This window comes from Netta rufina, assembly GCF_964035555.1.
Source record: "Netta rufina genome assembly, chromosome: 6".
Classification (NCBI taxonomy): domain Eukaryota; kingdom Metazoa; phylum Chordata; class Aves; order Anseriformes; family Anatidae; genus Netta; species Netta rufina.
Window position 1 is genome coordinate 21,325,880 of NC_140129.1, and position 25,219 is coordinate 21,351,098.

At 36.9% G+C, this 25,219-nt stretch overlaps 1 protein-coding gene across 1 annotated transcript in view; it reads left to right on the forward strand.

The window, feature by feature from the left end:
- The first annotated feature begins 7,496 nt into the window (after nt 1–7,496).
- TTC21B (tetratricopeptide repeat domain 21B) overlaps nt 7,497–25,219 on the forward strand; it is a 33,663-nt gene continuing 15,940 nt past the window's right edge. The window contains exons 1-16 of the mRNA XM_084289169.1: nt 7,497–7,611; nt 7,740–7,869; nt 8,856–8,966; nt 10,272–10,438; nt 12,589–12,711; nt 13,944–14,101; nt 14,860–14,944; nt 15,994–16,092; nt 16,698–16,890; nt 19,087–19,184; nt 19,642–19,842; nt 21,573–21,702; nt 22,180–22,337; nt 22,991–23,215; nt 23,961–24,199; nt 24,490–24,562. Coding sequence (XP_084145295.1) covers nt 7,525–7,611; nt 7,740–7,869; nt 8,856–8,966; nt 10,272–10,438; nt 12,589–12,711; nt 13,944–14,101; nt 14,860–14,944; nt 15,994–16,092; nt 16,698–16,890; nt 19,087–19,184; nt 19,642–19,842; nt 21,573–21,702; nt 22,180–22,337; nt 22,991–23,215; nt 23,961–24,199; nt 24,490–24,562 — 2,277 coding nt within the window. The 5' untranslated portion in view covers nt 7,497–7,524. The remainder of the gene's footprint in view (nt 7,612–7,739; nt 7,870–8,855; nt 8,967–10,271; nt 10,439–12,588; nt 12,712–13,943; nt 14,102–14,859; nt 14,945–15,993; nt 16,093–16,697; nt 16,891–19,086; nt 19,185–19,641; nt 19,843–21,572; nt 21,703–22,179; nt 22,338–22,990; nt 23,216–23,960; nt 24,200–24,489; nt 24,563–25,219) is intronic.

A 25,219-nucleotide genomic window follows, 5' to 3' on the forward strand; every position in this document is an offset into this window, starting at 1 on the left:
ATAATAAATTCTGAGGTGCTTAATTAATGTATTCATGTTGTATCACATCCAAACCAGTCTTGGTATGCTTGTAAAGTCCCCTGTAACTCACAAGAACAGTAAAGCCAGATTTTTTTTTTTTTTTTTTTTTTTCACAGACCATTAAGTTTCAGACAATGCAAACTTCTTTCTAGGTCTGGAGTCACAGATTCTGTATTTGTCAAATGTCCTTCTGCATACAAAATGAACCTGCCCTCAAATCGCCGAAATAATAAGAAAGAGCCCTTTGTAATGTTGTTCTGCTTTATCCTGCAGTATTGTTTAGCCATCTTCAGCTCTCAGTAAGGTTGATGTTGTGTATGTTAAAGAAAAGCCCTCTGCTATGTAAATAGTAATTTTTAACCTGTGGTGCATGTTTGAGCAAACAGATAATGATGACCTGAGCACATTTATTGCATCAAATATGTACCACAATAAGTGTAGCCTGCAAGCTTTCAACAGGTTAAACTACGTATTATCTACCATTATAGATAGTTTGGATGCTATCAGTGCATGTTTATATTGCCTATGCTGCTGTTCCTTTGACCGTCCAGGATTCTTAAATATGGGAAGCCATACATCAGAACTAAATGAAATAAACTATTCAATGAGACCTCATTCCTCCATACCATTAAGCAATATTTTGCAGCTGTTTAGGAGCTTATTTGGTTTACATTTTTGAATTTTCAGTGAAAAGCATATAGTGTATATCCAAACTGTACAGATGTTTAAAAATACTAAACCTGTTGAAAATAATATTAGAATTTTATAAGCAAATATAAATACTGTAAAAATCATTTTATTTTATTTTTCAGCATTATGTACATAAAACAAGAACTGAATTTTATCTTCAGGTTGATGGCACACCATTTTTTTTTTTTACTTTCTGTCGATACCACTTTTCCACAGAAGAACTCCAGAGAACAAGATGTGACTAAGAAAACAGATAGCTGTCTTATTTTTTTTTACTGTATTTGAAAACTTGTCAATACTTTCTGCAAAATAAGTTCATAGTTTGCTTTTAAAACTCTAAGTTTTTGGTGTTTTTTTGTTGTTGTTGTTGTTGTTTTTTTTTCAGTTGAAAAGAGATGTGAAGTTTTAATTGAATGTCTAAGCAGTGCCTGCATCACAAGTTTTCAGATACACTCTTCCTTTCACAGAATCTTTTTTTTTCCTCATATTTACTCACCTATGTTTTTATTATTATTATTCACACTGCACTAGAACAGTTCTAAATGTTATCTTGGGTCCACAGTATTTTTTCACAAAGAGAAAGTAGCAAAATTGTATAATCAAACACATCAGGACATTTTATGTTTCTTACACAGGAAAATTAAATATAGATTACTTTTACTAAGATTATTGACTAATACTATATTAGTGAACTGCATGCAGGAAAATGCTACTATTACCCTAACTGATGCTAAATAACATCATTAATGCGCCAAAATAATAAAGATTACATTTTTTATTGTATGTTCCTTTTGTCTTTATTATCTGACATTAATTTTAAAAAGGTATGTTTCCAAAAATTTCTAATTTTGCATGTTAGACACTGAATACGATGATTCTGCATATTTCTGTAATACTGCAGAGATTAAGTCCATGAGTGAACGGAGCCACTCCATGCACTGGAGTCATCAACAGCCAAATATTAGAGCTGTCCTGAATGCATCCTAGGAGGCTCACAGCATTTACAGGAATGTGAAAAACTGAGCATTCTTGAACTTACAAAGAGAAAACGAGGACTGAAAATAGTACTAGATACAAGGTATTCCCAACTTTGGCCCTGAGAACCAATTTATTCTTGCTAACGGCTGTTCACAGACAGGACACAGAAGATCTCATATTCAAGAACATTTCTGAAAAAGGTGAACCAGCATTGTAGTAAATGACCTTTTTTTTTTTTTTTTTTTTTTCCTCATATTTTATTAAAGAACCTTTCTGAACCATTGTTTTCCTAGAAGATGTTGTCTGTGATATTTCAGTCATCATCATTTCAATACTCATATTAACAAAAGCAAATGCAGCTGCGAAGTGGGGCTGTCACTTATTCCTTATCAATTGCTTCAGTGAATTTATGAAGACATTAATTTTATATGCTTACATTATTTTATATTGCATCCTCCTACATGTTACAATGAAAAAAGTCAGTGTTGAACGCTGAACTTAGTATAAAACCAGTCTGTGAGCTATCATAATCCACATGCCTGAGTTATTAACATGGAAATAAAATTTCATCTTTCCTGAAACTTGTTACAGGTCTTTTGAGGGAATAAAAAAAAAAAGTGTTTCTCCCATGTACATAATTCAATTTCTCCTTAAAGTTGTTCTCAAATTAATTATGAATAAAAAAGTCTAAAACTTTGGCAGAAAAGCTTATCCAAGTAAAAAAAAATAAAAAAAAAATAATATATATATATATATATTCAGATTGAGATGTAGACAAAATATGTTTTAAAAAGTTACCTTGGACAGTATGTAAATTATCCACAAACCAACAAGAACAGACCACTTCAAAAATTGGTAGTAAATTGAATAACATTATTTACTTTTGTATCCACGTTTTAAAACTTTGCTCTTCTCAAGGAGGTAGCTTTTAAGATAAATTAGCATTATGTCACTATGATTGCAGATTGCAGGTAATGGCAACACAAGAATAATCGTTTCTTGTATCTATTTTAGGTTACCACTGTTAAAGAAGCTGAAACATTATTCAGTACAGGCAAAGTATTTCTTGAAAGTTTATGTTTTGTTTTGTTTATATATACATATATATATATATTTTATTTTATTTTTTTTCATTTTTGAAGGATCATCAAGGAAAAACAATTTTTCTTATATTTCATTTTTTTAGCAATTTCCTACTTTATGGACAGTGTGTGATGGAGTAGAGCCGTATGTGATGAATTGATTTTAAAAGTTTACTCTGAAAGCTGTCTTCTCTTGAAGAATCATTGTCATCTACTAATTCAGTGCAAGACTGGTTTGCCTCCTTGTATTAAATAGCATTACTGGTGGTTTTCGCTTACATGTTAGATGGACAAGACATCCATTCTAAAGGAAAGTTATTTAGGAATGATTGTTGGTGGTGTCTGGAAATGACAGACAGTGCCTCCATGTCAGGTGGAAAACTTGAAATTTCCTCATTCACCATGAGAAAAGAAAGGAGAATAGCTTTCTGTATTTGATTTTATTCTATTGCTATTTCATTTCTAGAGAGAAGCTTTACATAGCTTGAAGTGCTCAATATTGTGGTATTGGAGTGTGGGCGAGTTAGTTTTATGCCCAGCCAAAAGAAGAAGAAAAAAAAAAAAAAAAAAGCAAGAAGGTAAAAAATATCACAAAGCTGAGACAGTAACTGATGTAAATACTCAAGGGAGCAAGTAAATGGCATTTATGGTGAAATTCCTTCTTAGCCCACTGCTTCCTTCATTTACCTGAGCTTTGGCCTCAGGCCCAGGCCTAGGCCCAGCGGCTGAGGCATTGCTCTGCAGCACCAGCAAGGGCGCTTCTAGGGGTCAGGATTGAGGTGGCTCCTCACCAGCCATGCCTGGAGAGCCAGGACAGCGCAGCTACAGAGTGTATGGAAGACAGCTTCCTGATCGAGCTGGCTAGTGAGCCTACAAGGTGGGGTGCCCTGCTAGACCTGCTGTTCATGAACAGAGAAGGACTTGTGGGAGATGTGGTGGTTGGAGCTGTGACAAGAATGACCACAAAATGGCAGAGTTCTCTGTTCTTGGAGAAGTCAGAAGCGATGTCAGTAAAACTGCTATCTTGGACTTCAGAGGGCAGACTGAACTCTTCAGGACACTGGTAGGGAGGGTCCCCTGGCAGTCAGTCCTGAAGGGCAGAGGGGCTCAGGAAGGCTGGACACTTCTCAAGAAGGAAGTCTTCAAGGCACAGGAGCAAGCTGTCCCTGTGTGCTGTAAGATGAGCTGGAGGGGAAGAAGAGGGGCATGGCTGAACAGGGAACTTTTGTTGAGTCTCCAGAAGAAAAAGAGTTTATGTCCAGTGGAAAAAGGGACAAACAGCTCGGGGAGAGCACAAGGAACTCACTAGCATATGTAGGGAAAAAACAGAAAGGCTAAATGACCTCAACCTGGCCACTATGGTAAAAGATAACAGAAAACATTTTTATAAATATATTAACAGTAAGAGAAGAGCCAAGGAGAATCTCTATCCTCTACTGTATGTGATGGGGAACATGACTACTGAGGATAAGGAAAAGGCTGAGAATCTCTATGCCTTCTTTACATCTGTCTTTAATAGTCAGACCAGTTATCCTCAGCGTATTTGGCCTCCCAACCTCGAAGTCTGGGACAGGGAGCAGAAGAAACCCCCATGATTCAGGTGGAAACAGTTAGAGACCTGCTGCTCCACCTGGATTGTCACAAGTCCATGGGGCCAGATGGGATCCACCTGAGGATGCTGAGGGAGCTGGCAGATGTCATTGCCGAGACACTTTCCATCATCTATCAGCAGTCACGGTCAACTGGAGAGGTCTCAGATGTTGGGAAACTTGCTAATGTTATGCCAATCTACAAAAACGAATGTAAGAAGGAACCAGGGAACTATAGGCCTGTCAGCCTGACCTCGTTGCCAGGAGAGGTGATGGAACAGGTCATCTTGAATGCAATCATGCAGCATATATGGAACAATCAGGGGATTGGGCCCAGTCAGCATGGGTTCATGAAAGGCAAGTCCTGCCTGACCTCCTATGACTGGGTGACCCGCCTGATGGATGAGGGAAAGGCTGCTGATGTAGTCTATCTAGACTTCAGCAAGACTTTTGATATGGTCTCCCATAGTATTCTCCTGGAGAAGGTGGCAGCCCATGGCTTGAACAGGCTCACTCTTTGCTGGGTTAAAAACTGGCTGGATGGCCAGGCCCAGAGAGTAGCAATGTACAGAGTGAAATCCAGATGGCCATCAGTCACCAGTGGTGTTCCCCAGAGGTCGGTGTTAGGGCCAATCCTCTTTAATATCTTTATTGATAATTTGGATGAGGGAACTGAGTGTAGCCTCAGTAAGTTTGTAGGTGACACCAAGTTGGGGGGAAGTGTTGATCTGCCAGAGGGTAGGAAGGCCCTTCAGAGAGACCTGGACAGGATCGGTTGATGGGCAGAGGCCAATGGGATGAGGTTCAACATGGCTAAGTGCTGGGTCCTGCACTTTGGCCACAACAGTCCCACACAACACTACAGGGTTGGGATAGAGTGGCTGGAAAGCTGTGCAGAGGAAAGGGCTCTGGGGGTACTGATTGATGCTCCCATGAACATGAGCTGGCAGTGGGCCCAGGCAGCCAAGGTCGACGGCATCCTGGCTTGTATCGGGAATAGTGTAGCCAGCAGGACCAGGGAGGTGATCCACCTGTACTCTGTGCTGGTGAGGCTGCAACTTGAGTACTGTGTTCTGTTTTGGACCTCTCAAAAGTGTTGTTCAACGCTTGCCTGAACATAAGCCAGCAGTGTGCCCATGCGGCCAAGAAGGCCAATGGCATCCTGGCTTGTATCAGAAATAGTGTAGCCATCAGGACGAGAGAGGTGATCGTCCCCTTGTATTCTGCTGTGGTGAGGCCACCCCTCAAGTACAGTGTTCAGTTTTGGGCCACAAGTCCTGTGAGGAACAGCTGAGAGAACTGGAGTGGTTTAGTCTGGAGAAGGCTCAGGGGAGACCTTATTGCTCGCTACAACTACCTCAAAAGAAGTTGTGGGGAGCTGGTATAGGCCTCTTCTTGCAGATAACTAGTGACAGGACTAGAGGGAATGGTCTCCAGTTGCACCAGAGGTGGTTTAGGTTGGAAATTAGGAGACATTTCTTCTTAGGAAGAGCAGTCAGGCATTGGAACGGGTTGCCCAGGGAAGTGGTGGAATCATCATCCCTGTGAGTGTACAAGGAAAGGTTGGATGTGGTACCGAGGGACGTGGTTTAGTGGGTGACATTGGTGGAAGGGGCACGGTTGGACCACATGATCTTGGAGGTCTCTTCCAACCTTAATAATCTATCATTCTGTGATTCTGTGGCTAAGTGCTGAATCCCACAATTTGGCCACAAAATTTCCTCCTGTGCAGAGGAAAAGGATCTTGAGGTGTTGGTCAACACTTGCCTTAACATGAGCCAGCGGTGTGCCCAGGCAGCCAAGAAGGCCAACAGCATCCTGGATAGCAACAGGAATAGTGCAGCCAGCAGGAGCAGAGAAGTGATCATCCCCCTGTACTATGCTCTGATGAGGCTGCACCTCGAGCACTGTGTTCAGCTTTGGGCCCCTCACTACAAGAAGGACATCGAGGCCCTGGAACGTGTCCAGAGAAGGGCTACGAAGCTGTACTGGGTCTGGCTGGAATGTTAACTTTCCCGGCAGCAGCCCATACAGTGCCGTACTCTGTACTTGTAGCTGGAACAGCAGTGTTATCACACCAGTGTTGTGTCTACTGCTGAGCAGCAGTGGAACAGCATTGGGCCTTTCTCTAACCCTCCTAGGGGGTGGGCAAAAAAGTGAGGAGAGAAACATCACTAGGGCAGCTGACCTAAACCAATCAAAGGGATATTCCATACCATGTGGTGTCACACTCAACAATAAAAGGTGGAAACAGGAAGAAGAGGGGAGGGGTGGGCTCTCGTTGGGAAAACGTCGGTCCTCCTCTCGAACACCGGCTGCGTGCGTTGAGGCCTTGCTTCAAGGACGTGGTCAATCATCGCTCATTTGTGGGAAGTAGAGAGTAATTTCTTTCCTCTGCACTTCCATATAGCTTTCATTTATTTTGTTTGTTTGTTTTCCTCCCTTTTTCCCCTTTCCCTTTTATTTCCCCTTAGTTAAATTGTTTAGTTCATGGTAGTCTTTATTTAATTATTATAATTATTTCCCTTTAATTAAATTATCCTTATCTCAACCCATGAGTTGTTCTTTGCTTTACTTCTCCCCCTCCTTATCTAAAGGAGGGGGAGTGAGAGAGCGGTTGTGGGGTTTAGCTGCCCAGCACGGTAAAACCACCACAGAAGCTGGTGAAGGGCCGGGAACACAAGTCCTGTGAGGAACAGCTGAGGGAACTGGGGTGGTTTAGCCTCGAGGAGGCTAATGGGAAACCTCCTTGCTCTCTACAACTACCTGAAAGGTAGTTATCAACTTTTCCAACCTTAATGATTCTATGATTTCACTGATAACCTGAACTCTGACTGAAATGATTTTATGGTTTTATGATTCTATAATTCTGATTCTACGATTCTGCCTGCCTGCCAACTTGAGCGGCCAGGCGACCCCGCCATCCTCCACAGATCGGAACCCACCAAGCGCAGCCACTCCCGCCCCACCCCCGAGGCGTGCTCAGCGCCGGCCGCCCGCCCGGTAACACCCAATGGCAGCAGCCTCTCCAAGTGTCCGCCTCTGCTGCGCCCCGATCCCCCTGAGCGCCCAATGGGAGCAGCGGGCGCAGTATTTCCGCCTGTGTCTCTCCTGCCTCCCTTCTCCTCTAGCTAACGGTAGGGCGCAATGCTGCGAGCCAGCCAATGGCCGCGTGCCGCTGCGCCTTTCCCCGCCCGTTCCGGCCGCGCTGGGTAGCAACGGCAGTGGCGATGGACGCCGAGGGGCTGCGGGTGCGTGCTGCGGGGGGCCGGGGGCAGCAGTGCGGGGGGCAGCAGGGCGGTCTCGTCGGGCAGTTGAGGGCGGGGCCGCCCCAGGGTGAGGCGTGTGTCCGGGTGACTCGCGGCCGTGTGTCCCGCAGGCGCTGCTGAGCTACTACTGCCGGGAGGGCTATTTCCATCACCTGCGGGCTGCCGCGGAGGAGGCGCTCGGACGGCTGGGCGGCCACCCCGTGTTCCACTTCTACCGGGCCTACGGCGACCTGCGGACAGGTAACGCGGGGCGGGAGGGGGAAGCTGGCCTGTGCTTCCTCCGGCCTGCCTCGCACGGCAAGGTTCGCTTTTTAGGCTATTGCATGGAAACGATATAACGTCAACGAGGTCTGAATGCTCTCCGTGATGAGGAGATCACCCGCACTTAGTAGCTCACATACAAGCACTACATAGTTGCAATTCCCCCCACGCCATGTATACTCACTTGGCATGATACAGGTTTAGCACACATAGTGCCAAGGTGAGGAATGGTGATACTCTGTCTCATCTAGCGGCTCTGTGGATGTTGGTCAGGTCATTTTCTTGGAGGGAACCTGGTACCCAACCATATGCCTGTTGCGTTGTATCACAAAGATAAATTTGCTGGTTCCACCTCATATCTCTTCACTTCAACACAACTGTGCCTAACCTTGCTGTATCTGTCTGCATATAGAGAACTGACAGTTAATGCTTGTTGGGAGGATCTTCATAGATATTCAGCTGCTTTGAGATGTTTATCTAGATAAATTGGGTTTTTCAGGCATGTTACATAATACTAGCAAGTACTCTGAAGTGGAGGAGGGCTGTGGAAAGCGATTAGGAGAGAGTCAGGAGACTTTGAGATACTGCGTTGCTTCCCCTGCTCCCTGATACTTCTTGGTTTACAGTCATACGTTCCTATTTTTGAATACCTTTTCTTTTCTAGATGTTTATAACACTTAAATAAGGCAAGTGAAAAATCCTGGCTATATAAGCAAACAGCCCAATGCTCCATAACAAGTAATAATGATGGATTTAATTTTCATGGTAGCTGACAGAACTAGCTCACAACTCCTCAAGTTCTCTGCATTGAAATACTTTCTTTTTGTTTCCTATTTTTCTTTGAAAGACTTGCATAAACAAGTGAAAATGAATGAGTGATGAAAAAAGTTTAGTAAAAGGAATCAGGAGTCCTTGAGGCTGATCTTGAAAGATGTTACAATCTGTTCTGCTCTTGTTTTCATTAGGTGACATCCAAGAGGGTATTCGACAACTAGAGACCATTAAAAACAAACAGGAAGTGTCACTGTGTGTGTTGATGGCTCTGATTTACGCTCACAAAATGAGCCCTAATCCTGGTATGCTAATTAAGTTGGTAATGGTTTATATTTTTTAACAGAGGTGTGTTAGGAATTGAGATCTGTAGACTAATTCTGCTGAACTACAAGAAGTATACCCCAGCATTGCATTTGGCTTGGTATCTAGTACTTTGAGTAAAATTTAGCAAATAACAAATGTTGTTAACAAAATTTAACAAAACCACCAAAATGCAAAGCTGTGAAAAGTAGTGTTGTCTTAAAATAAAACACTTTAAAAAATGACTGACTTACTGTGATGAAAAGGAGGAAATAGAGGGGAAAAAAATAGTTACAAGCTTCTGATTCTTGTTTGCTGTTGCCTCATATCAGCTGTTTTGAGCAGAGCTGCATGTTTAGAAGGAAATTAAATCCAAGGTACTACTGTCTTTCAAGTTACACTGACCTCATGAATAAAGAAAAAAAAATCAGATGAACAATGGTGCTTTCTGGGGGATTTGATAAATATTGCTAATTCTGTGTTAACCCAGTCTGAAGACTGGGTTATTTTGCTAGGAATTATACGTTCAAAAGCGTATTTAGTCTGTCAGGTAAGCTGAATTGTCATGAATTTATTGCAGTTATGTCTTCCTGACTGTGGATTTATAACTTGTGTTAACAACTTAATCAGTGTGATGTGAAACAGCTCTGACTAATGACTTCGCTATTATTTCAGTCTCTGGGGACTAATATTGTAGGGTAGTAAATTTATAATTCGTTTCAAGACCCTCTGAGAAAAATCATAGCAGTAAGAGTTGGATGTTTGATTTTAATGGTTCCTAAAAAGAGGACCAGAAAAGAATGCGGGCAAAAGAAAATATTTGGCATCAAGTCCCAAATGCCAAATCAAACATTTTTATATGGGATTAACCTGATGAGGGCAACAGATGATAAAATTTGGAATATAAGAAAATGAGCTTTAGTGTTAAGAAACATATTACAGATTTTCTATGGGTTCTGGACCTAAATCCTCTTGTGTTCAGCATTTTAAGACTGAGTTGCAGTTGTTGTTTACTTGGTGGATGCTGATATATATGTGATAAGTTTATGTTCACCTGACATAATTTGCAGCCACAAATCTGAAGCTTGACAAATAACTGGTTTCTTACTCAAATCACAGAATGATAATGTTAATGGAAACCCTCTTCTGTGTCCAAGTAATATTTTTAACTGGGGGGGAATACCTGTGCACTTATCAATGTGGGATACAGAAAACAATGTTTGCTTTGGAAGTCGTTAGCTTATGTGTTACTTTCCCGTAATATTTTGAGACACTATCAATAATGGATCTAAACAAAACCTTTTCAGATCGTGATGCTATTCTAGAGTTGGATACAAAAATGAAGGAGCAACGTAAAACAGCAGGACAGCAGGCTCTGTACTTTGCTGGCTTATTTTTGTGGCATCTTGGTCGTGAGGACAAAGCCCGTGAATATGTTGATAGAATGATAAAAGTTTCTAATGGTGATAAGGAGGTAACTTTTTCTTTCTATGTAAAATAATAGGATTTATGTATATTGTGAAGCTAGATTTACTACATCAGTGCTATTTGGAGGTTTCCTTCAATGAGCTGTGTTGTAACACTTTTTTAAATACCCTAATTGCATTTGACAGGGACAAAGTAGAATTCAGAATGCCTTTTTTTGTCTGTGTTCATTGTCAGTTAAAAGGCCTGCATTAGCTAATGAAAATAGTATGTAGTTATGCCAGATTTGCTACTTGCTAGAAATTGTCATGGTGCACAGTAGATTTAAAAAGACTTTCACTAGGGGGAGACATCTGTCTTGAATCTACACATTCAAAAATAACTAGAGGATTGAGGCTTTTTAGTTTCAGCAGTTGTTAAAGGCAAAATTTCCATACGGTTTTACTGAGTAATTTATTTTAAAAACCTGTGTAAGTCTTGTATGTAGCAATATGTTCTCCATTTATGTAGACATTGACATTTGATATTTTTAAGAATCTTTAATCTTCAGAAGAGTTTGTAAAAGTTTAGTGTGTTAATGATTTTTAAAGGTATCAGCCTGAATTCAATAAGAAAAGGGAAAATAATTACTTGATGACTTCAAGGCGTAGCTATTAATATTAAATTCATAATTGTTCTCTTTGCAGCATTGCTCTCTTGTAAATTACACTAGTATTTAGCGTGGTTCTTTTGTGGTGCAGTAGATTACTCGGTTTTACAGTTCCTGATATATTACATGAGTTAAATCTTCAACTATACTTAACATTCATTTCTGGAAATACATCACAGATTTAAGAAACAGCTTATCTTTTGAAGTGTCGTAGCTTATTAATAAAATTAGTAGTTACTAGTAAAAATCAGCCATTAAGAATTTCTTCATTTTTAATTAAAAACATCTTGAAACAATACATTAATTTCTAAAAGGAATAAGAAAATAGCAATATTTATGACTTCACTCACTGAAGTTTTATGTTTTGTTTTCTTGTTTTCACTTTTAAGAAATACTATTTTTGAAACATTGCATAGTGAGAAATTTCTGGCTGAAATGCAGCATGTCTCAATTGTGGTTTTTGGGGGGTGTCTTTTAGAGAGAGACATGCACACTTCTTAAAAAGTGCATTAAGATTTAAATGTAAATTAAAAACAAATGATATTACTCTTTCCTGTAAGTTAGCTAGATCCCCATTTCTAATTTGAGAATATGGAGTTGTGTGCTTTAGATTTTGCTGGGGGAGGCAGTTAGGGGTTTATCCTTAAACTTAGTGATGTATGCTTCACTTAATACATACTGTTTGTTTTGATAAGTTATTTCATTGGGTTCCTCATTTCAAAAAAAGTAAACCTCCTCTCATTCTTTTACATGCTTGAGGATATGATTTTCAGGCTATTTTTGTGTGAAAAATCATAACAGTGAATGTTAGCAATTCCAAAATATGGGTCTTCTACTAACCTTTGAGTCTTAAATAAGAGATGCTTATTTGATTTTATATTAAAGACCTCATGTTTAGTGAACTTTTTGGTTTTCATCGCAAATAAAATTTTAGATAATCCATATTTTCATCATATATTTGACCTATTTAACTAAAGCTGTAATTGTCTGGAATATACAGAAGGAATATAATCTTTAGAAGGTGAAATGTCTTTTTATTGAAGAAATTATTACTTTCAGTTAATAAATTGGATGCCTATTTTTGTTATGGTACTGTAGGGACTATGAAGAAAGGTTAGATCTTTGCCCTTCACAGACAAGCTTTTTATAATCATGTAGTTGAAGAAAACAAAGTTTCTCCTTTTTCATTACACCATAAGTTTATCAATGTCTGATACAAATGCTTAAAAAAAAAATTCTGCCTAAATATTTGCAGAAAATATCCTTACCATTTGTGATCATTTCCATGAGATTTTATTCTGCCTGTTTAGCTTGTTAGACAAGTTCATTTTCATTGTCATTTTTAATCCTTTAAGTAAATAAACTATTTGATCAATGTAATGTTGGAATGAATTATTATTTAGGTTGTGTGGTAGACTGGTTATAATTTCAAATAAATATTTTAAATAGTTAATTAAAATACGTTACTTTATCTACTTTTTTACACTTACTATTCTATACAGTAATTTTCTTAGCTGGTTAGTTAAGAAATCTAATTTATTTTTTTACAGGGGTTGATTCTGAAAGCATGGCTTGATCTCACCTGTGGGAAAGAAACTCATATTAAAAAAGCTGTTAAGTACTTTGATGAAGCCCTTCAGGAAGGGAACGATGTTTTTGCTCTTCTTGGCAAAGTAAGTTTACTTAACTTGAACACTTTCAAAATGTGTTACATACATCAAAATGAAATCACATGCTAGTTACCGTAGTATGTGATATCATTATTGATTAGAGAGATTCTGTGAAGAGTTGTCCATAAGAATAGTTTATACAAGAAGTAAAATATAGCTGTCATATTTTTTGTTCAGTTGACTAGAATTTTTTGTCTACAACCTTGAGTAGGTTTTAGCAGAAATGAAGTTTCAATCACTTATTTAAGGAATATAAAACAGTTATCCCACAAACTGATTACTACAACAGTAAAAATATGCTGATGCTTTTATCTCCTGTGGTAAACAATGTTAATTGCAATGAGTAGCCAGGTTTCACAAGAAGTCACGCTTTCTATGTTGATGAAGACTAACAAAAGGACATCTGGGTTACAGTAATGTTACACTGAGGCCTACTTGCTGTATTGCTTCACCTTTTCTCCACTATTAAATAGTACTGTGGTACGATATTGCTTCTCTAAGTACAGTTTCTGCCTCTTCAGATGAACTGAAGCCAATAACTTTCCTTCTGTGCATCTGTATTTCTCTTAAGTATGTTAATATGTTGTGTTTTTTTCTTTGAATAAAATTAAATACCAGATGATGCTTTAAGGTCCATTAGATGTTGATGCTTTTTTAAAAAAGGTTATTATAGACAAAATCGAATCCATCTGAATATGTATTTGTACATGTATTTTGCATGTAGTAAAATCGTAACTTAGTAAACTTTTTATTCATCTGTTTGTATGCAAGAAATGAGGTTTCATACCACAAAAAAGTATAGAAGTTGGTGATGCTTGTCCACATTATGGAATTGCTGTGTTTAAATGTTAAGATGTTTAATCTGTGGGTAACGTTTAATATCTTAAAATGTTGAGGTGGTTTAAAAAAAACTAATCAAAAGCTAATAGTGTTAATAACACTAAAAAAAAAAAGCTAATAAGATAGTGTTATTCTTCAGCTACATCTATTTTTTTTTTTTGGTTGTAACTATCCTTAGTTGTAAATACTGTCCTGCAGTTATGGTTGGTATAGAGCTGCTTACCATGTAGAAGGTTTTACACATCTTTTGATTTTTTTCTTTTTTTGCAATAATTCTGGTTGATGCTGAAGCAAAACTGTTACTGAAAGATAGTTTCTTTATGAAAGAAATTCTGAATTTCTTACTTCTGTTCTGAATGTGTAGGCTTTGATGGGACTTCTTTTCTTTCCACTAGGCACAATATTTTGAGGTCCGACAGAATTATTCAGGAGCTCTGGAAATCGTGAACCAGATAATTGCAAGCTTTCCAAACTTCATTCCTGCTTTCATAAAGAAAATGAAGCTACAACTAGCCTTGCAGGACTGGGAACAGACAGTTGAAACTGCACATAGGTTGAATATGAAATAACAATTATGTTCTTGCTATGTTTAGACTGTAAGAATACTCTGAAGAAAGTTACCATTTAAAAAAAAAAAATTAGAGCTCAGCCTTGCAATTCTGTGAGGGTACAACATCTGTACATCAATCCATCTTGGAGGAAGGTGTTTTGTTTTGTTTTGTTTTTTAAGATAAGCACAGCTTTGCCACCTCATGCCTTCAGTTGAGTGCTATGATTTAAAGTGAATGTATGATAGAAGTTATGAAAGTTGTCCCTGTCAATGTTTTGTAAGGCTGTCTCCCTTGTACCTTGAGTTTTTTTAATCATTGTCTCTTGTGTTTTTTCAGAGGTATTTTAGGAAAAAAAAAAGTTAAGGTGATTTTATTTAGTAAGATTAGTTTTTTGGTTTTGTTCTTTTTTTTCTGAAAGCACTTATACCTGAGAAGCTTTCTCAATGCTTTATGTACGTATGTTAATGTTATACTCAGACCAGCTCAACTTAAGAACCTGAACATGAATTTGAATTAAATTTATCAAATATTGAGAAGATTAAAACCAAAAGTAGAGGACTCTTCAATCCATATTCAAGTTTTATCCTACAAGGGGAATAAAATGAAGTGTGATGGTATTATTTTTAACTTATTATTTTTAAAAATATGGTAGGCTACCAAAGCTCTTAAAAATAAAAAGGAAGGAAATAGGGCTTACTTTCACTGAAACAGATCATGAATCAAAAATTTTGATTTAAATTTACTTCTTGATTTGTTTTAGACTACTGCAGAAAGATGCCCTCAATTTAGAAGCCATAAGAATGGAGGCCCTGCACTTCCTATGCAGGGAAGGAAATATACCCCAGGTGAGCCTTTTAAATGGTGGGTTATTGAGCATAACATGGCCTTTCTAGGGACTAGATCATGATCTTGCATCTGCCCACTCATATTCAGTGTTTAGGCCTGTACCACTTAAGTGCAGGAAGATATGTATTTTCCTATTCTGACTCAAGTGGCTGCTCTGTTATTGTTGGGATGTTTTCTGGATGTGAAAGGAAGGAAACATACCTCTTTACCTATTTTCAAAGAAAAGGAATCAAACCAAAGAAGTCTCCTCTACACAGTTAGTCATGCCAATTCAAATCAGTTGTTTCTTATTGTTTAAATGCTCTTCTAAATTCATAAGTTGCTGTAAACCTCCTATTCATTGTGTTACTTTAAGAGAAATAAGCAAAGTAATGAGGTCTTCTAGTAATGCATTTTTGGAAGGGGGCCATAATCTCTTAATGACAGTCTGCAAGGTTAGATTCTTTAATGCTTGTGTGGTTTTTGTTTTTTTTCTCTATAAGAATTCTCTTAATCTTCAGAGCAGAAGGAAAAAAGTTACTTTCCACACAGGGATATACGTGTGTAGTTTGCATATATGGTGCTTGTACCATTTCTCAGGAAACTCACAAAACTTGTCTAGATTGACATATACCTTATGGTTGTAACCTCAGAAATGGCTAAAGTACTTCAGGTGGTTTGAGGAAGTGTGAAATTCAATGTCTGAGCATCTGCAAGTACTTCAGTGTTGCAGGACCTGAAAAGCATGTGTGTCTGTATTGCACAGAAGTCATAATATGATTTACAGGTCAGGGATTACAGACTATCTTGCTTGATGGGACTATTCCATTAGATCTGATACAGCTCATGTCATGGTCTTTTTTGTAGAGTACATAGAGGACATACAGATGTTTTATTGTTCCCTATTTCTCTAGAAATTCAAAAGCAATCCATCTCCTAGCCATGAGAATTTGAGTCTAAACTTCATGATACTATTACATAAATATGTAAAATGTTGCTAGTGAAAACTGTTCTGTTCTAATCTGTTTATTCTTTCCACTAGTAATTACATTATTTGTCTTTCTTCAAGGCTTCAGTAAGACTGGGTGACCTAGTTAAAGCACTGGACAAGTTAGAACCACGTAATTCACAGCTCTTCTGTAAAATGGCTTTAGCTTTCAGTAGAACAGTGAGTATGTTTTTTTACACAACGTGTAAATATCCATGGATCCTGGTTTTGTTTTTATTTTCTGATACAGATGTTATGTCTCCTAAGAAGTTTCGGAGAATATTGAAATAGGTTAACATCTGTAGCCTTTTACTAAATTTTTAGTCTTGCATTCATTGTGACTTAAAATACTTAAGCCATCTCATTCCTAAGATGTTTTTATTGCTTGCTATTAAGTGAGAAATGCATTTCTCATGAAAATATACTCAAATGTCTTAAAGAATATAGGAAGGGACAACTGTTCAGCTTAATCACAGTGCCTTGAAACTGAAGTCTGCTTTAATCTCTATTAGAACCCTTTTAAGAAGGCATTCAAAGCAACTATCAGTTTTGTGGAACTTTATTGTATGGTATTATATTTTTACTTTTTAACTGAGCACACTTTACTGTTAAAATTTTTATGCCATTACATCAGATTTGTCTTACATGAGATGTTTTTCAGGTGCTGCTGTGATATTCATTGTGTAGACTATAAAATAAACCTTGAAGAGAGTTAAAATACTTCTATCTTTAAGTGAATTTAAAAAAATAGAAACTTAAGGTTTAAAGATTACTCTTACCTTTAGTGTGGCAGGAACCAACTTATCCTTCAACATACACAAACCTTAGTTGAAAGAGCATTTGACTTGACATCTGACAATGCAGAATTTGCTACTGAACTTGGCTACCAAATGATTCTACAAGGGAAAGTGAAAGAAGCTTTAAAATGGTACAAGACTGCTATGACCCTTGATGAAACAAGTGTTTCTGCACTAACTGGTAAGGTCTTACACTTGAGTTTATTTTTCTTTTTTGCTGGTCTTAAGACACAGATGTTTTTCTCAATTTCCTGCTACTGTGAATAAGTACAACTATTAGAACAGGACCACTGGACAGTACTTTCTGTATTTGTGTTTTGCTGTCTTCCTTGTGAGTTTCCCATCTCTGGATACATCTTTTGATGCTCTTATTGAAGAGAGAAACTTCTTTTTTTAAATTAGAAATTTTAAAGTAAGAGTAAGCGGAAGGACAGATGTAAATGTGTGCATCTTTTGGTTTTGTGGATAGTTTTTAACATGAAAAAATACTTCAATTTATGGGAATATTTTGAAAGTTGCCACATGGCAAGTTGATAATATTTCTTACGTAGCTTTGGCTTAGTGTATTCTAAGTAAACTACACTAAAGGTCTGCTTTCACTAATTTTGAACCATTATATCCCGGACTTCCTTCTGGAAAAAATGCTTTTACCTATTGTTGGGTTTCGTTGCCTTTTTGTTTTTTTATCTCTTCCAGGTAACATTTCTAGTTCTTTATCTGTCCTAGTTAGGATCTGACTAGTTGGGGTGATAGGTTAGTCACAAAAAAAAAAAAAAACAAAACTGTGTAATGGCCTTGAAAGAGGCTTTTAAAAAATCATTGGTGTTGAAGACTTTTTAATAGGGGTGTTTCTCCTTTTCTCCAGTTATTGGCTCTTTTGTATAGGGGCATTATTATTTTGCACAGTACTTCTTGGCTTTTTGTCCATATAGCATTTAATATGCAGACATGAGGTAACTATTTCTTATTGCTTGGATAGTGTAATTCATATGATATACTCATTCCTCTTATTTTAATCATGTTGCAAATCTGGATACCAGTCTAACTTCATGGAAGCAAATAACTGTAGAATACATAGTACTGAAGTGCCTTTGGTAGTGTCTTACCATAGCGCAGAAATAAGCAACACTGAGCATTCATACTTCTACTCCCTTGTCTTAGTTGCCTGTCTTGTTCACATATACTGCCTGATCCATGAGGAAAAAACACTGAAATTAGCCATCTAGTCATCCAGTGCTTGTCTCCTGTGGGTATGGTTCGCTGTGTATGTGTTAGCGAAATAAACACAAATGAAGAGAGGGAGCAAATGCATGATTATTGCTCAAAACTTGTTAAATGCATCAGCCTGAGGTTTAACTGTTATAAATACTGGTGCAGTTATTTCATTATCCTTGAATATTGACAAGTTTTCATACTGGAGTGTGGTAACTCATAGGTTTACCCTGTCGCACACCAGTGCTGCTGATTAAACTAGAACCCAGGTTTTCAGTTTGATGTATTCTGGGTGTTTGAGCATACCTTGACATGCCTAATGCAAAACAGTGTTTGTTTTACTTCAGGATCTCCTCAGGACAACTTTTTCCTTTGTCCGCTGTGGACAATACAACAATTCTTCCTGTGACTCACTTGTAAATGAAGCATTACGTTTGCTTCAGACCTCTCTACCTGGACTATGTCCAGAACTCACTCATTTTTTCTGTTGACATACATCACCAGCTGAAATTGTATTTCAGTTGCAGTGTTCTGTCATCTGAATATCTGGTTTTTATTTTCTACTCTAGGGAGTAGACATTATCATTTCAGTATGTTAGTGAAGTGCCTGCCTACATTTGTTAAAGCTAGAGAGCTTTTGGGCACTGCAGGAATAAATTCAAGGGCAGTTGACGGAACAAGTAGTCTCTTATGCCCATGGCAGAGACAGAAGTACACACTTCTGTACATGTCTAAATTAGGTTGAAACCATAATCAAGGCAAAACATCTGATGCTTACTGCAAGTCAAACATTTGAATTTTTTTGGGGGTAGGATCTTTTGATCAACTTCATTTTGCTTCTTGAATTTGGAAGCGAAGTTTATGGTACACATTGACTTCTGTTAGTCTAGAACAAGTTGAAGACTTACTGTGTTCAACTTTGTAATATTAGGGATAAGATGTTAATGTTAAGTGCCTTATGACATTGCTTATATTAATGTATTAATTAATGCATTCTCTATCCCAGGTATTTCAAAGTACATAAAATATGCATTAGTATAAGTATCCGTCTGTTCTTTTTCTTCTCTTATCACCATTTTATTAAGAGCCTGAAGAAACTTATGGAAAACGAAGTGTGTATTTGACTAGGAAGATGAACCTGAAAAAGTCTTTTAATATGTTACAGGAATTATCCGTTGTCAGCTAATACAAGGGCAACTAGAAGATGCGGAGCAGCAGTTGGAGTTTCTTAATGAAATTCAGCAGTCCATTGGGAAATCCGGGGTAGGAGACAACTTTGTTCATTAAAATACTTTGTTCACAGTCTGAATTGTGGTCCACTACCTACTTCATCCTCCATGTTTCTGTCACTTGAGTAGAGCATTCTTAGCGGAGTACCATTAAATCTAAACTTCAGATTTCACTCCCTAAATTGATATGTTGCCTAACTTTGCAACACAAGACTAGTTGATTACTAAGCTTTATATCTGAAGATAAGTTCAAAATGTCAGGAAGGGGGATATTAATTTGCAGAATTCTGTACTCAGAAGAACTTAAAGCTTCTTACACAGTTTAAAAGAACACAGTGATCAGTAGTATCATTTGCAGTGAACATCCTAAATGTCTTACAGTATCCCTACAAGTGAAAAAAGTGTCTGACACTCATGATTATGTAGTATTTTATGAATAACAGACAAATGTATCTGAAATATGGAGAATATTGTTTCTTTTTTCCCTGTAGGAGTTATCTTTCTTGCGTGCAGTCCTAGCTATGAAAAAGCATAAGAGACAAGAAGAAGTTATTGCTTTACTGAATGATGTTCTGGATACTCACTTTTCATCATTGCGTGGTTTTCCCCTTGGTGTGGAGTACTTTGAAAAACTAAATCCTGACTTCTTGCTAGAAATCATTAGGGAATATCTTAATTTTTGTCCAGCTCAGGTAAGCAGCTGTGTATCATATCTGCCTAAAAAAAATAAAGAATAATTTTTGCAATATCAGGTAATCATATTGCAGAAGTTTAGGAAAATTTCCCCCTTAATATGTGAATTATATGAGGTAAAACTATTTTAAGATACTTTACTGTCATTAAACAAAACTAAAAATATTCCATGAGGTGAGTAAATTTTAATAATACGTGAAGAAGCTTGGGATATTAGCTTGGCCTGTGTCTGTGTTTGTAGTTTCGTAGTATCTCCTTTAATCAAGAAACTAGCAATACAATGAATAGAACTGTCTTGATATGAAACTTGGCTTTTGAACTGCAATTACTCTGTTACTGAAATATTTTTGTCAGCTCAGGATATCTTTTCAATTTCTTCATTTTATTTTCCTTTGAGTGTTGATAAGTCAGTGTTATACTAATTTTTTTGGAAACCTAAATAAATCTTGTTTACTTAGGTGGCTGATTTTCTGTGATTGAATTTGCTTGTGCTGGGCTTGAAGCAAAGACATGTAGAATTTAAATTGAATGGTGATCTAACATGTCTAAAGTGGAAGAAGCACACTTAAAGTACCTCTAGAAAGTGTCTTCCTTAAATAGATCATTCCTCTGTAGATGGCTGGTGGTGACTTTATCCTCTGGCTAGATTTCTAGTCAAATTGTTGAACCTTTCTGTGAACATACCTTCATGCAAAGGTTTAGCATCTAACCAGCAAACAGTAAGTTTTCCATTATGATATGTCCCACTGTCTATAATGAGATGTTATCATTTGAGAGTCAAAAACATCAGTAGCAGTAACAATTCCATGTAATTTTGTCTACAGATGGAGATAAAATAAGTGCAGTTCTGTGAAGTAGTGCTTTATCTGAAGGTTTTCCTAGGGTATTTTCTAGAATTACCTTGATAGTACCTCTTGTCCATAACAAAAGAAAGGTGGCTCCTGAAGTTTGATTATCCCTTTATTACAACAAAGTAGTGTTTGATAGGAGGGAGGCTTCTGTGTTGGTGAAAGAGCATGGCTTTTTCCTAAGACTGTGTGTCCCAAGAGGATGTTAGTTGTGAACAGAAGGATCTTTAGCTCGCCTTTTGCTTGTTGTACAACATTTGCTTCAGGCATCTAGCTGAAGCAACAGAGGGGAGCAGTCTTTCTAATAGAGCAACTAAAATGTGGTAGATCACTCAGATTTTATCTGAAATTATCTGAAAGTAGCTATTTCTTGGCTGCTGTGTTCAATTTGATAGCTACAAGATTATGTTCAGTGGTACGGAGGAGGTGTAAGAGATGACACCAGAACCTTTTCCTATTTTTCTCATCTTTCTGGTCATGCATTCCAGCTTCAGCAATCTTGAAATGTAATTTATATTACCATTGTTGGATCAGTTGGCGTGGTAATTCAGAGTATGCTGCCAAATGTTTATGGCATGACTCCTTAGTTATGTCATCTCCACATTATTTTGTTTTCATTGGAGTCTGAGGCTCTTGTGTGTTCTTAATAGCAAGAAGTTGCATCTTAACTGTAAAACATCTTTTTATTTCTTCACTACAACACCTTTCAGTTGTCCAGCTTTACTGTCATCATTAGAGCTCAAAGTGAAATTCAGACTTAACAAGTTCTGGATTTGAATGTAATTTTAAATGATACATTGCTTGTGGTTGCATTGGTTTGTTTTTTTTTTTTTTTGTCAGTGTTTTTCCTTTATTTTTACTTTGTTTTCTTTTACTCCTAGCCTGCATGTCATGGGCAGTCTCCTTCATCACTTCTCAAACACTGTGCTTCTGTTCTGGAAACTGTGGTGAAGACTGTGCCAGGTCTCCAACAAGCTATTTTTTTAATTGCAAAGGTGAAATACTTAACAGGTAACACTCATATGAATGGCTAGCTATTCATCTCTTTAGTTCTTTTTCTAACACTAATTCCATGCTGAACAGAGTATTCACTCTTATCCACTGTAGAACAGATCATTACAGCTAAGTGAAGAACACACTTTTACTGCTTTTTTGTGATTTATGTGAATGTGTTTTATTTCTACACATGAGAATGTTTTACGTTTTAATCTACTGCTTCCAAAAAGAGGTCACTTAAGTGACTTGTAGATGGAACAATGGGGAAAGTCTTAAGTTTGACCTGGTTTCATTTCAGTTCAGAGCCACAATCAAAAAAAAAATAGCAGTACTTCATGCATACATGTATTCATTCAATGATTACAAGTACTAAAAAAAAAAAAAAAAAAACACAACAAAGCTAGTAAATAGTGAATAAATGTTGTGTATTTAATACCTGTATTTCATAGCACTTACGTTTTCACTTACCCTTTTTTTTTTTTGACTTCCTAGGGGATATTGAAGCAGCCTATAACAATCTACATTACTGTCTTGAAAGGAATCCTTCTTATGCAGATGCACACTTACTCATGGCCCAGGTATATTTGGCTCAAAACAATACTAAACTGTGTTCTCAATCCCTGGAACTCTGTCTGAGCTACAATTTTGAGGTAAGTTGGACAAAAGGAAATAACTTTATTTGATCATCTAAAGTTTCTTGTATGTTTTTGAGTATAATATTTTAAAATGAGACTTCTGTGATTACATGTTCAGTATCTAAATGTTTATGTGAACACAATCCAAATATTTATCAAAGAAATGACAAAAATAACAAAAGGACAAAACTAATCCCTTATTAGAACATACTGGAATTGACTTACAATACAACAAAAAGATAATTTTCTCTCAAATTCTTATAAGTTTCCTTTGAGATCTCCTTTTCATGTGAAGTCTGTTTTAAAAGGTAGATTTGGCAGACACAACTTATGCCAAATAATAATTCTGTACTTTAATTGCCAGCCTAATGAAGCATATGTATTCTAGTGTGGGAGGTGCTTAAAATCTATTAAAATTCAGTCTAGTTTCAAGTAATGCTGTAAATTTTTTTCTGTCCCAAAGTCTCATGTTATGAAATAAGCTTGTAATTACAAAAAACTGGAACTATCTCATTACTGTTTTGCATATTCTTAAACTGAAATGTTTTAAGTACATTACTGAAGCATATATCTGGAAGAAAGAAGTAACAGAGGCTAATATTTATAACAGAATTTGAATACCACTCATAAAGTGAAATCTGGAAACTCCTTTTGAATTATTTTTTCAGGTGAGAGAACATCCTGTTTATTACTTAATTAAGGCCCAAACCCAAAAGAAGATGGGTGAATTATCAGAAGCTATTAAGACCTTACAGATGGCAAGGAATTTGCCTGGAATGAGAAAACATACAGCTTCCTCAAAGACCAAAGCAAAAAGAATTGAAATCGATGCACATGATCGTGTGTCTGTCTTCCTAGAATTAGTAGAAGCACATTGTTTGAATGGAGAACTGGTAAGATAACAAATATATCCCAGAATGAGTTTCATTTTCCCATTACCAGATATCTTATGCTAAGGTAATTAGCATAGAAAACCATCACTCCTGCCAGTAGGTTTTGCTCTGTAAAACTTCAAAGATGTGATATCTGCCTTGACATCTTTAACACGTGAAATTATACAGGGAAAAAAATATTTGTACATGCTCAATTCTTGCTCTGCAGGACCTGTTTAATTTTGAGGAGTGGATACTACTGATACTCACTTGCAGGCGTGTAGATTCTTGTTCTGTTGTCAAAATGCTATTACAAATATTTTTGGATCATGTCCTTCTGTGTAGCAGTGTACTTACTATTAGCTGCATCTGAATGTACAATAGGATCCTACATATGTCTGAGAATTTAACATAAGGCATAGAATAATGTAGTTGAAAGGCACCTCCAGAGGTAATCCTGCTCCAAACAGGACCAGTTACAGCAAGGTTCTCAAGGTGATTTTTGATGTTGCATATATACATGGGTATGATCAATGTTGCATAAAAAATTGGTAGGGCAAGTAATACGTATGACAAATTTTATTTACATAGTAAGGGGAAAAATAACATTAAAAATCTTTTAGCAAAAGAAATGGAAACTATATGGTTTGGGTTGCTTTTTTTTTTTTTTTTTTAAATATAACGGCCTCAGACATTCATTTGCTTATGGTGACTTTTTTTGGATGTTCAACAAGAAATACACTAATTCTATTTGGTTTATTTTCAGCATGAAGCTGCTATAGTACTGCAAGATGCCATTAATGAATTTTCTGGAACTCCTGAGGAAGTGAGAGTTTTGATTTCAAATGCAGATTTGGCAGTTGCTCAAGGAGATGTTGAACAAGCCTTGACTGTGCTCCGAAATATCACACCTGAACAACCCTACTTTGTACAAGCTAAGATAAAAATGGCAGACACTTATCTTCAGTACAGGAGAGATAAGAAGTTATATGCTGGCTGCTATAGGTAAAGTTTTGTGTTGTATGTATATATTTTCCTATGTGTATATGTATATAATGGTAGCATTGTGAGCTACCTTTTTCCCTTTTCACTAAATAAGTCAGAAAGGTGTGGTGACATAATGAATTACTGTTGTAATGTATCATGTAATTAAAACAGTAATTGGAATTCTTACTTTGGAAAGATCTCTTTATTTTAATATTAATTTTTAATATATAATATTGTCATGCCCTATTTGTTTGAATACCAATATTGACTTGTTAAATACTGAGCAAAGTTCTGTCTTCTCTTTCCAGAGACCTAGTAGAAAAACTTCCAAGTGCTCATACTCTACTTCTTCTTGGTGATGCATACATGAATATTCAAGAGGTATGAGCTAGCTAGAAATGAATAAGTGATTGAGTCATCTGTTGACTTTTGCAGGTTGAGGCAATGCTGATTCTTACTCGTTTGTAGTTAGAAAACAAAGTGCTTAGGGATGTAAAAAATGAAATTACTCACTACAAATGTAACTGTTCTAAATTCAAATTAAAAGCTATTGAAAAGGCATTCCTCCTAGTAATCTTTAGGTGGAAATTCAAGGAGAGAATTTTTTCTTGATTAGTCACCCATCAGGTAAACAGAAATCTGAAGTGAGAGCTAAATCTTATTTGGAGAAGTTGGAGATACTTAGAGTAGTTCTGAAGCTTAGAATACTTCTGAAAAAGTTCTTGCATAGAAAGCTTATATTTAAAAATCTTAAATTATTGAATTCTGATATACTTTTGAAATCCTTTGCTTACTTGATGAACTGTAAATCTTTTTTTACTCCTTGTAAAAGAAGCAGTTTAGACATAAACATTTGAAGGATACAATTTAAAAACTTGATGTTTTGAGAGAATGGATTGGGGTAGGATGCAACTAATTGAATGACTAGTTTAGGGAACTGTAGGTGATTAACAATTCTTAATAAAGATTTGCAAAGCGAAATATAATTTGTGTGCTATACAAGGTGGAGGAGAAATGAATTATCTTCTTTGATACTAA